Source organism: Hyperoodon ampullatus (genome assembly GCF_949752795.1).
Source record: "Hyperoodon ampullatus genome assembly, chromosome: 3".
In the NCBI taxonomy this organism is placed as follows: domain Eukaryota; kingdom Metazoa; phylum Chordata; class Mammalia; order Artiodactyla; family Ziphiidae; genus Hyperoodon; species Hyperoodon ampullatus.
The window spans coordinates 54,451,571-54,464,512 of NC_136916.1; the positions used below are offsets into that span (position 1 = coordinate 54,451,571).

General features: G+C 39.8%; 1 protein-coding gene across 2 annotated transcripts in view; it reads right to left on the reverse strand.

Annotated features, from left to right (window-relative positions):
• Positions 1-2,887, reverse strand: part of CSNK1G1 (casein kinase 1 gamma 1) — a gene marked incomplete at its 3' end in the record, with an annotated part of 102,407 nt that extends 99,520 nt beyond the window's left edge. For both annotated transcript variants that reach the window (XM_079699565.1, XM_079699564.1), the window contains exon 1: positions 2,558-2,887. In XM_079699565.1, the coding sequence (XP_079555691.1) occupies positions 2,558-2,738 (181 nt within the window). In that variant the 5' untranslated portion in view covers positions 2,739-2,887. The remainder of the gene's footprint in view (positions 1-2,557) is intronic.
• Positions 2,888-12,942: the final 10,055 nt, after the last annotated feature.

Genomic DNA, 12,942 nt, shown 5'->3' on the forward strand with positions numbered 1-12,942 from the left:
TTTGGCTCTCTGTCTGGAATTCAGGAGTCTATCGAAGCAGTAATGCCACTACCTACCACGACCCCCACATACCAGGAACCCAAAGGAGCCCATGTATTTTTTTTCTCCCCCCTTCCTTCCTTCCTACTCATCTGGCTATCTATCCATCCATCCCACAAATAACATCAGCAAATAATACAGATAGAATCCCTGCCCTCCAAGGGGCTTATATTGGAGTAAGGAGAGACAATTAACAGGTAAACAAATATATAAAATAATGTCAGACAGTGATCAATGCGATGAATAAAACAAAGCAGTTTGATGAGACAGAATGTGGTTAGGGGAGTAATGTGCTATTTTAAATGGAGGTGGGAAAGAAGTCACAGAAGGTTTCTCTGAGACAGTAACATGAAAGTTGAGGCCCAAGGGATGAGAAGCAACCAGCGAAGCAAAAGTTTGAAGAAAGAATTCTTCAAGCAAAAGGAATTGTAGGTGTAAAAGCTCTGAGGCACAAATGCACTTGGCTATTTGAGGGACAGAAGAGACAGGTAGCTAGGGAAAGAAATGAGTTTGGAGAAGAAAGCACAGCATTGTAATGGTAGCCTGGGTGGAGGCCTATCTGCTCCTGCCTTGAGTTTGGAATTTTCCAGTTTTCACCTTCTGTTGTCTGCACAATCTTCTACTTACTAATACCATAGCAAGAGGACAATGGAATGGGGTATACAGCACACCCTATTGTCAGGAGACATCAAATGATTCTGAAAGTTACTTTTCTGGTTTCTGTTGATAAAAAGTACTCCTAGATACAATGTCCTAACAATAACAGTCCCAGGGCTAATGAAAACCTCATCAGCACACAAGAATAAAACCACTTGAAAAGAGAGAAAAGTTCTTTCTATTGACTACAATGCAAGTCAAAATGGGACCCATCATAATCACCCTAGATTCGTTAGAGGAAATAAAACACAACACTTTACCACTCTGAAAATATACATGAGCTATCCTTCTACCTGAATAGATTTTTCCATTCCTGTGTAAACGTAAAGATCATATAATACAAATCTAGACTTAAGTAATTAAATAAAATACATTTGCAGTTTTCATTGACCAGGATTTTTCTTCATCTTTATAGAAATTAAACAATTTTATGATGTTTTGAGAAAGCATGAATTCATATGCATTATAAACTGCCTCTCAGTAATTTTGTGGATGTTTATGTCATAATCTATTTAATTCAAGTACTACTGTGACGTTAGAGCAAAGTCAATCCATTATATAAATGTATAGTCACAAAACTAGCTACTAAAGCAACTCAGTAGTTGGTAGGAACTCAAGCAGTGTGAAATTACACATCTTACTCCTATTTTCAGTAGCATCTGCTGGCTTTGCTAACCTGAACATGAACACATCACTAAATATAAAAGCCTTTCATTATCCTAGTCAGGTCTTAAAATTCCAGGCTCCCAGCCTTCTAGTGGTAAAAATAAATTCATTCTCAGCATCCCTAGATTCAATTCTGCACCCAGTGATCTCTGGCTAGTACAGTGATGTTTCCCTGAATCTCTCTATGGGGGGATGAGAGGTAAGATTTTTTCGATCTCCTTTGGAAAAATCATCAGAAGTAGCAGAGGCAATCAAAAATAATCATCTTATGCTCCCACGCTCCCATTTCCTCAAAGGGCAAAGCCTCTTACAATGGGTCTTCATAATACTATACAGTCTCAACAGCTATGAAAAATAAGAAAACACTTTAGCTTAAAAAAGGACCTTGTCACAATGTGCAAGTTGATGACCAACTTCACATATTCACAAGATCCTTCATTTTCTCTTCCCCATTCACCTAGGGAGGGCCATAAAAAGTTTCTAAATACCCAATGTACCTTCTTCCCAATTTCACGTCTTCAAACTGGTTGATGTTATCATTATTCATCATCTCACTCATAAACTAATACCTGAAATAAAAAAATCCTTTCCTTGGTTGGGAAATAAAAATTGCAGTTTCTCCCTGGAGTTCTAGCTCAATCCTGATGTTGGGATTTCCGTGAAGGAATGAAAACATGGTATCAGTTGGAAAACCTCTCTAAATACTGATGTATCTCCTTGCAGACTAAGTATGGGTATTACTGAGTACGTACTGACTCTTCCCTTACTAAGGGTAGATTCTGAATTAAAACAAGGCCTTAATCCCTTCTCAAAGTGTGGTTCAAGGACCAACAGCATCTTAATCAACTGGGAGTTTGTTAAAAAGACAGTATACAGGGCTCTACTCTCCAACCAACCAAATCAGAATCTTCATTTTACTGGTATCTGTATGCAGATCTCCCTACATCACAAAATCTCAAAACTGGTGGAAAATCTAAAATCCTATCACACACAAAGAGGGATGAACCTTGGATAACAATTACACCTGATAATGACTATAGTCTCCTTCACAAATTCTTCAGTTCTTTTAACAATAGGTCCTCACTACAAGAACTTCTCATAAGATTATAAACTGCTGGTCTTGAAATGCACCAAAGCTTATTATAGCTGCTGTTGTTCCTGTTAGTCTAAACCAATAATATAACCAAGTTCTTACCTAATCTGAGCTCTCCGAAGTTCCCACACCCTATCTTCTTGCCAACCCTGAAGTTGGGTCCCACCATAAGAACCCCAGAGGATGTTGAGGAGCCAGATGGTCGGGAACAGTGTCCACTCCTTTGTGCCATGGGTTTAGTTGTCCGTTGTCTTTCATCCTTTTCCCTACTAGGATGGTCCATGATCCTACACGACAGAGTCTCTGCACAGGTATCCTTAATTTGTATACCTCTCTTCAATATAAAAGTACGTCCGAATAAACTGGAGTTAGAGTAAGGTAAGGAGTTCCTTTGGCACCATGTTTATGTTTCTAATTTATCTCCAGGAGATGAAAAACCATTGATTAGTTCTGGTAGGACACGTAGTCTGTAGGTCTCAAGCATAGGAGGATATTGTGTAACCTAGGTAAAAAATCAAGAAAGCATACAGTTAAAAATTATATTTTAAAACAAATTAAGAGAGTTACCACTAATTAGAATGGACTCTATCCAAAACTGAACAAAGTGGACAGCTTCCTGAAATGGCTTTTGGTTTTACATCCTCCAACAGTTTAGCCATCTGGACTAGTAATTCATCTGGTAACATAGGCTCAGTAGGCTACAGACCAGGGCAGCTAACGGAACACAGAACCCTTTAACATAAAATGCTTTCTTCTAGTGTTGTATATATGACTCAAAAGAAAGCTATTTGTTGGCTTTTTCATCACTGGCTAACAAAGATATGGTGGGGTTCAGCCAAGTTAAATAAACTGAGGGCAATTAAAAGCTCTTCCCCTTAATTTGGACAGAACCTATCAGAAATAAGCTACTCACTACTCACTGTCCCCCTCCTCCATCCCCACCATTTATCAAGCACTGACAGCAATCACGAAATCCAAAACAAGTTACGGATTGACAAAGACTACTTTTATGAAGGCGTTTCCAAAACCCTAGTGGTACAAAGTAGTCCTAGACTAAAGGTTTGGAAAGCTCAACTTTTGGTCTAGTTTTCACTGTGGGCTGAATACACAATGACAGAGTGCCTGAAGCAGGTCCTTTGCACAACCCCAAAGTGAGAATAAATCTGAAGAACAAAAAATCTTAATCAAAACTCATCCCTGGGCTTCCCTGGTGGCGCAGTGGTTGAGAGTCCGCCTGCCGATGCAGGGGACACGGGTTCGTGCCCGGGTCTGGGAGGATCCCACATGCCGCGGAGCGGCTGGGCCCGTGGGCCATGGCCGCTGAGCCTGCGCGTCCGGTCCGCAACGGAAGAGGCCACGACAGTGAGAGGCCCGTGTACCGCAAAAAAAAAAAAAAAAAAAAAAACTCATCCCTACCAGAATTCCCCAGTTTCTCAATTTAAGACTAAGCCCAAGACAAAGTTTACAATGAGATAATTTTGATGCTAGTTTTGATAATCTAGGTGAGTATCCTTAACAAAAAAATATTCTGGGGGCTTCCCTGGTGGCGCAGTGGTTGAGAGTCCGCCTGCCGATGCAGGGGACACGGGTTCGTGCCCCGGTCTGGGAGGATCCCACATGCCGCGGAGCGGCTGGGCCCGTGAGCCATGGCCGCTGGGCCTGCGCGTCCGGAGCCTGTGCTCCGCAACGGGAGAGGCCGCAACAGAGAGGCCCGCATACCGCAAAAAAAAAAAAAAAAAAAAAAAAAAAAATATTCTGTTACCACCAATCACAGACTAAACACATACTTTTGTTTCACTTTCACTGAAGATTTCCCTTAAAATTTTAAGGAAGAAGAGAATTAGAACTGCTTGGTTATTATTGCATGTATACAAGAAAGCAAATATGTCTAGATTGTAAGCTTCTTACAGACACCTTTAATTCCCTAGTACAGGAACAGGCACATACGTGTGAGCTGAATGTACAAATGGGCACATAATCCAAGAACATACTCTGTTTACTTCATTATAGTAGTTAACTGTTTATTTTCATCTTTTCTGTCTGCTTTCTTTGCATTATTAAAACTGCATAATGACTTTAGGCTTCTGTAAAGCTAATCATCATTAAAATACATTTCCCTGTGGGCTTCCCTAGTGGTGCAGTGTTTAAGAATCTGCCTGCCAATGCAGGGGACATGGGTTTGAGCCCTGGTCTGGGAAGATCCCACAGGCCGCGGAGCAACTAAGCCCGTGAGCCACAACTACTGAGCCTGCGCGTCTGGAGCCTGTGCTCCACGACGGGAGAGGCTGTGACAGTGAGAGGCCCGCGCACCGCGATGAAGAGTTGCCTCCGCTCGCTACAACTGGAGAAAGCCCTCACACAGAAACGAAGACCCAACACAGCCAAAAATAAATAAATAAATTTATTTAAAAATAAATAAAAAAAATAAAATACATTTCCCTGAATTCAGGAAATTATACATCTACATTCAAAATGTATACTCTGTTAAAGTAAAAAATCAGGGTGGTAAGAATAGGTCAGTAATTACTGGATTTCCTACATGAATAACATTATGAATGTATATTTCTCCTCACTCTTTCTCTTATTATAATTTCATCTAATATCCTTCAATTATCTTTGTTGTCTACCCAAAGTCCCTCAAACAATATGAGTAAAGAAAGAGAAATAGGGAATTCCCTGGCTGTCCAGTGGTTGGGACTCCACACTTTCACTGCCAAGGGTGCGGGTTCAATTCCTGGTCAGGGAACTAAGATTCCACAATACATGCAGTGCACACCCCCCCACACACAAAAAAAAAAGAGAGAGAGAGAGAGAAATAAAATTTAAGATGTTTTATTTAGATAGTCCACCTTAACAGGTGGTCGTGTGTCTACAGATGATAAACTGTTAGGCTACACTTTCTTCCTTTATATCATACATTTTTTTGAGAACAGGTAAAGGGTGTCTTAGCCTATCCAGACAATTTTGAGCATTGAACTAACTCCTAAAGTTTCATCAGTTATCATTAGTACAATAGTCTCATTTATAAGATTTGAAAAACTGTACTACTTCATCTATTGCTCTTCACATTTTTCATTGTGTTCACTTCTTTCCTAACAAATGGAGATTATTTTTAAAATGTTTGTCATTAGCTTTCTCCATTGCACTTAGACTCATGTAACATTAGGTTCAGTAATCACTCACAGCCCTCATATCCATGTATACTTGCATGTATGTATTCAAAAAACATACAGTAGTACTTGCCAGGTTAGAAAACTGCAGAAAGCCAACAACCGTATTCAGCTGGGAAAAGGGTGTTTCTTTTTTTTTTAAACATCTGCTTGTAGATTAGAACAATCATTTTACCTCCCATTAACATGGCAAACACACTTATCAATGTTATAATCTATTCATGAGACATTAGCACAACTTAACCTGTAACTATGAAAGATGAAAAATATTCAATACTACTTTATGTGGCACCTCTCATTAGAGAAATCAAATTGAATGATTAAATTTTTTAAAATCCTATTTCTTTAACACCACTTGCTGCTCAAAACTATTACCTACTTCCCAATTACAAACTCTTTAGCTTGTCACTTGAGTCCCTTCAATATCAACTCCCTATTTAAATTCATGTATTAAAGTACTACATAAAGCAAAGGAACATCCACCCTTAGCTCTTATACCTAGAATGGTCTCTTAAGTCTTCTGTCTTATTTAAGGCCTGACTCATATCTTACATCCTTTGTGAAACCTTTTATAACCAATTCATCATTAATGCTTGGAGCACCACTGTCTATACCACCATTTGTAACCTACCATATATCAGATTATATTGATATGTATTCTAATATTCAATTTGATTATAAGCCCTTGAAGTTAGGGATCTTGTCACATCTCTTTTAGTTTCTTGCATATAATTGGTACTTGATAAATACTGAGTAATAATTATGATCTTGAATAATAGAAGACAGATTCCTAGCAACATAACCTAATATTTATACAAAATAATATGTAAAAGTAAGGAGAACCCTAATTAACCCTAAGAACTCCTAGAATTCATCTAGCAAGAAGCTGGTATTATTTCATTTAAATTCATTAGTGTTAAGACATAGGCTAGTTAGAATTTCCATTTCACAAGGATATTAAATGGTTTATTTACAGTTACTAGCAAATAACATATGAAAAAGTTAGCTCAAGAACCAGGTCAAATGGAACACCCAAGGTAATAATTATGTTATACTTTAACCTTATTTTTAAAAAATGGCTTCTAAGGACAGCAGTAAAAGATAAACTATATGTTTATATTGTTTCTCCTCTTTTTTTTAACAGTAGAAGGAGAAAGGAGAGAAATTATATAAATGCAATAAGTAGATGTTTGTTTTTCTGACAAATAAACTATTCAGCAATCACTTGGATCTCATTAAACATGTTAATGTTACAATGCATATGCATTTGAATTTTTAGAGTCATACCAGCAAGTTTCTTAAAAAGCCTAATTCTAGTAGTTTCTACCACTTTAGGCATGCCTGAATTAGAGAAAAGGTATTTTTAAAATATGACAGGGGGCTTCCCTGGTGGCGCAGTGGTTGAGAGTCTGCCTGCCGATGCAGGGGACGCGGGTTCGTGCCCCAGTCCGGGAGGATCCCACATGCTGCTCCCAGGATCCCACATGCCGCGGAGCGGCTGGGCCCGTGAGCCATGGCCGCTGGGCCTGTGCATCCGGAGCCTGTGCTCCGCAGCGGGAGAGGCCACAACAGTGAGAGGCCCGCATACCGCAAAAAAAAAAAAAAAAAAAAAAAAATGACAGGGGCTTCCCTGGTGGTCCAGTGGGTAACACTCCACGCACCTAATGCAGGGGGCCCAGGTTCGGTCCTTGGTCGGAGAACTAGATCCTGCATGCATGCCACAATTAAGAGCTCCATGCTGCAACTAAGAAGTCCGCATGTCACAACTGAAGATCCTGCATGCCGCAACTAAGAGTCCACATGCCACAACTAAGAAGTCTGCATGCCAGAACTAAAGATCCCACATACCGCAACGAAGATCCCACATGCCACAACTAAGACCCAGGGCAGCCAAAATAAATAAATATTAAAAATAAATAAATAAATACAGTATGGCACTCCACATATTCTTTGCAATCAAAAGTTTTAGGAACCAGTTTTACCCTTCCCAGCAGCCATCAGTCTATCAATCAGGTTCTACTTAGTGAATAAAAACAGATTTATACATATGGCTTTCCTAATTGGGAAATTTTAAGAGCTCTCTAGCAGATTAAAGAATTACTGCTAATAGTAAAATCAAGAAATCCAATTCATCAAATTGTAGATGGGGAACTGATGCCAAATCTGCCTGGTTTACTGTTAGAGTTGAAGAATATGGCTATCTTTAGCAGTGGTCAATGAAAAGTTTTCCTGCCTAGACCGTCCTAGAAGATATCTCATAGCATTCCATCACATAGAAACAGGAGAAATTTATTTTATATATATCTTTTTTTTTTTTTTTTTTTTTTGCAGTACGCGGGCCTCCCACTGTTGTGGCCTCTCCTGCTGCGAAGCACAGGCTCCGGACGTGCAGGCTCAGCGGCCATGGCTCACGGGCCCAGCCGCTCCGCGGTATGTGGGATCCTCCTGGACCGGGGCACAAACCCGCGTCCCCTGCACTGGCAGGCGGACTCTCAACCACTGCACCACCAGGGAAGCCCTTTTTTTTCATTTTTGCCACGCCACGTGGCTTGCAGGATCTCAGTTCCCTGACCAGGGATTAGAACCTGGGCCACGGCAGTGAGTGCCAAATCCTAACCACTAGACCATCAGGGAACACCCTAAAACGGGAGAAATTTACGTTTCCAATATCTACCACCCTGAGCCAACACATAAAAAAATTAGGTCAAAACCAAGAGTTCCTCTGGCCCAAAGTCACTCTCTGTAAGGCAGCAATGGCTGCTTTGTGGGAGAGAGAGGCGTGGTTTTCCATTATAAATGAAATTACTAAAGTGAATTTATTGTTTTATGTAAAAGTATTTTGAGAAGTTGCGTGAAGACTAAAAAAAATTAAGTCATATTATACAATCATCAAAAAAATATTTAAGACTTCCCTGGTGGCACAGCGGTTAAGAATCTGCCTGCCAATGCAAGGGATGTGGGTTCAAGCCCTGGTCCAGGAGGATCCCACATGCTGCGGAGCAACTAAGCCCGTGCGCCACAACTACTGATCCCGCGCTTTAGAGCCAACGAGCCACAACTACTGAAGCCCGCGCACCTAGAGCCCGTGCTCCGCAACAAGAGAAGACACTGCAATGAGAAGCCCGTGCACTGCAATGAAGAGTAGCCCCCGCTCACTGCAACTAGAGGAAGCCTGTGTACAGCAATGAAGACCCAATGCAGCCCAAAAAAAAAAAAAAATGTTAAATGATTACAGCTGTGAATCTGTCTGCTAAGTGAAAATAAATCAGTGATTTACAGTTTTTAATTTCAGATTCTCATATACTGGCATTGTCCAAAATGAGGAACATAAATATTTAAATTTTAAAGTCAAAACACACTCAGCCTTTGTTGATAGTCACGACAAGAGACTGTCAAGCTTATAAATCTCTCTCTTCTGATATAACTTATAATGAAATTCTTTATGGATGTAGGACTGCTGGATCATATGGTAAGGGTATGTTTAAAAAAGAGTCTCCACAGTGACCAGACTCTCTCTTCTACTATCCCTTCATTACTACATGCTGGCCTTGGTCCTAATGCTTGCAGCCTCCTGGTCACAAGTTTCAGCTTCAGGTATCACTTCCCATACCAGTGAAAAACAGAAATGAAAGGGCAATAGCAAGACCTTCTCATCATGCATCTCTTTTTTGGTAAAGGAGAAAATTCTTTGTAGAACCCCCAGCAAAATTCCCCTCATGTTGAGTTGCCAACAAACAGTGTCTGCAACAATAGCTGAAATTCCCACTGTGAGCTCCTCAAAGAATGAGATCAAAGCCTAATTTGACATTTAGAACATAGGATAAATTTCAAGGGTAGTATCACACCCAAAGAAAGTATTCAGTAAACATTCAGCAAAAATGATATCTGCACATGTGAATGTGCTTGCATGTGTGCTAAAAAAAACTAACAAAAAATACAGGACACGGCTTCCCTGGTGGTGCAATGGTTGAGAGTCCGCCTGCCGATGCAGGGGACACGGGTTCGTGCCCCGGTCCGGGAAGATCCCACATACCGCGGAGCGGCTGGGCCCGTGAGCCATGGCCGCTGAGCCTGCGCATCCAGAGCCTGTGCTCCGCAACGGGAGAGGCCACAACAGTGAGAGGCCCGCATACCGCAAAAAAAAAAAAAAAAAAAAATTACAGGACAATTTTTATACAATTTAAGTACAAACAAAATGCTCATACTCATTTTAACTTTTTTAAAAAGGACACAATAAGAACCTCACTTTAATTAACCTAACAAATGATCAGAATCTATTTATCTTAGCCAAAATACATTATGGGAGTGCTATTACTAAAGGGAAGAAAAATGTTTACAGATTCTGGTTTGGGGTTGTGTGTGTGTGTGTTTTCGGGAGAAGGAAGGATTTATTACTTGCAGCAGGTAAAAAGAACACTGGAGGTCTTTCCCAAAGAAGTGTCTCAGTTCTGGTGTTATTAATCTTTCCTTTTCCCACAAATTCTAATTCTTAATTTCTCCCATTCTTACTATTCCAATCCTCACTGCTCAATCTATTCCCATCTGATAATTATGTTTTCCAATTTTACTGCTATACTACTGATATGTAATATTGTATGTTTAAGGAATACAACATAATGATTGGATACAGGTATTTATTATGAAACGATCACCAGAATAAGTTAACATCCATCACCAGAGAGATTCAATTTTTTCCTTTTAAATCAGAACTTTTAGGATCTACTCTCTTAGCAACTTTGAAATATACAATACAGTATTGTTAACTATAGATTCAATGCTGTACTCACCCCCAGAAATTATTTATAACTGGAAGTTTGTACCTTTTAATCACCTTCACCCATGTTGCACCTCCCTTCCCAATCCCCCCACTCCCACCTCTGACTACACCAATCTGTTCTCCTTCTCTATGAATTTGATTTTTACAGACTCCACAGATAAGTGAGATCAAACAGTATTTGTATTTATCTGTTTGACTTATTTCACTAAGCATAAGTACCCTCAAGGTGCATCCACATTATTGCAAATGGCAGGATTTCCTTCATTTTTATGGCTGAATAATATTATTCTGTATGTGTGCCTGGGGTGGTGGTTATTCATTTATCTGTTGACAGGCACTTAGGTTGTTTCCATGTCTTGGCTGTTGTAAATTATGTTGCCAAGAACATGGGGGTGCAGGTATCTCTTCAAGATATGATTTCCTTTCCTTTGGATATATACCCAGCAGTGGAACCTCCATACTGTTGTTTTCCATAGTGGCTACACCAATTTACATTCCCACCAACAGCACACAAGGGTTCCCTTTTCTCCACATCCTTGCCAACACTTAGCTCTTGTGTTTCTGATGACAGTTATTATAACAGGTGTGAGATGATATCACATTGTGGTTTTCACTTGCATTTTCCTGATGATTACTGATGTTGAGCACCTTTCCATGTACCTGTTGGCCACTGTATGTCTCCTTTGAAAAAATGTTTATTCAGTTACTCTGCCTATTTTAAAAACTGATTTTTTCCCTGAGTTGTATGAGTTTTTAAATATAATTTAGATATTAATCCCTTACCAGATATATGATTTGCAAATATTTTCTCCCATTCTGTAGGTTGACTATTCATTTTATTGATGGTTCTCTTTGCTGTGCAGAAGCTTTTTAGTTTAACATAATCCCACTTGTTTATTTTTGCTTTTGTTGAATTTGCTTTAGGTGTCAAATCCAAAATCATTTCCAAGGACATGGAAGCAACCTAAGTGTCCATCAACAGATGAATGGATAAAGATGTGGCACATATATACAATGGAATATTACTAAGCCATAAAAAGGCATGGACATATATACACTACCAAACATAAGGTAGATAGCTAGTGGGAAGCAGCCACATAGCACAGGGAGATCAGCTCGGTGCTTTGTGACCGACTGGAGGGGTGGGATAGGGAGGGTGGGAGGGAGGGAGACGCAAGAGGGAAGGGATATGGGAACAGATGTATATGTATAACTGATTCACTGTGTTATAAAGCAGAAACTAATACACCGTTGTGAAGCAATTATACTCCAATAAAGTCGTAAAAAAAAAAAAGAAGCCTGTGTGCTGCAATAAAGACCCAATGCAGCGAAATAAATAAATAGCAAAAAATAAAAAAAAATTTAAATAAAATTTAGTTGCAATTCCTTTGACTCTTTTTTTTTTTTTTTTTTTTTTTTTTTCGGTATGCAGGCCTCTCACTGTTGTGGCCTCTCCCGTTGCGCAGCACAGGCTCCGGACGCGCAGGCTCAGCGACCATGGCTCACGGGCCCAGCCGCTCTGCGGCATGTGGGATCTTCCCGGACCGGGGCACGAACCCGTGTCCCCTGCATCGGCAGGCGGACTCTCAACCACTGCGCCACCAGGGAAGCCCTCCTTTGACTCTTAAATACCATTTCAACAATCCATAAATACAGAAATTCATGAAAACTGTACTAACGGACTCATATCACATACACATCAACTTTATGCCCTTAGCTAAATAAATAAGTAAATAAAATAGTGAAGCCCATCCCCACCTAACATTACATTCAATAAAGAAATAGCTGAGGGTGCAACAAATTAGAGAAGTGAATCTTGTTTCCTCATACTACATTTATAAGGCTCTCAATGTATGTGAATCTTATAACAAGGAGTGTAATTTTATTGTTTGAAGATAAGCATTTCTCATAGCCCTAGAATGCATTAAAACTTCATCTGGCACTCAACTAAAAAAATAGCAATCCGATCCAGTGTTCAGGGGAAAATTGACCCCACTGGATTTATTTGAAGGCAATATGTGTGTAAATTTAAATTTTTAAATAGTGTAATTATCCTCCACTAATGTGCCAACCCATTCTTCTTCCAGTAGTGGATGTGACTTCTATTTTCTGCATGATGTAGATCATATGCTATACATAAGGAAACAGATAACAGAAGGACTGTTCAGCTTGGTTCAGGGTTCCACTGAATGAGGAAACCACATATTTATAGTGATATTAGCTGTGACATTTTTCTCTATCAGTGCTCAGCAGAGCCCAGGTTTGGGTACAGAGAAGACCAATAGTTAGATTCACACAGGACAGGGACTTTGGCATGATAGTCATTAAAGTAACAGATTACGGAATCTAAGCAGGCTGGAGAAGAAAGTGAAGACTAGAAGGGACTGCTAGAGAATTGAAGGTCCCCAGAGGTTGATGAAATCATAGAACAAGTATAATGGGAGTAAATGAGTGAGAGAGCTAGAGACAAATAAAATTAAAGTGTCCCTGTGTTTACTTCAACTTCTTTATTTATTTTTACTTGAAGAATGAGCAGCTCT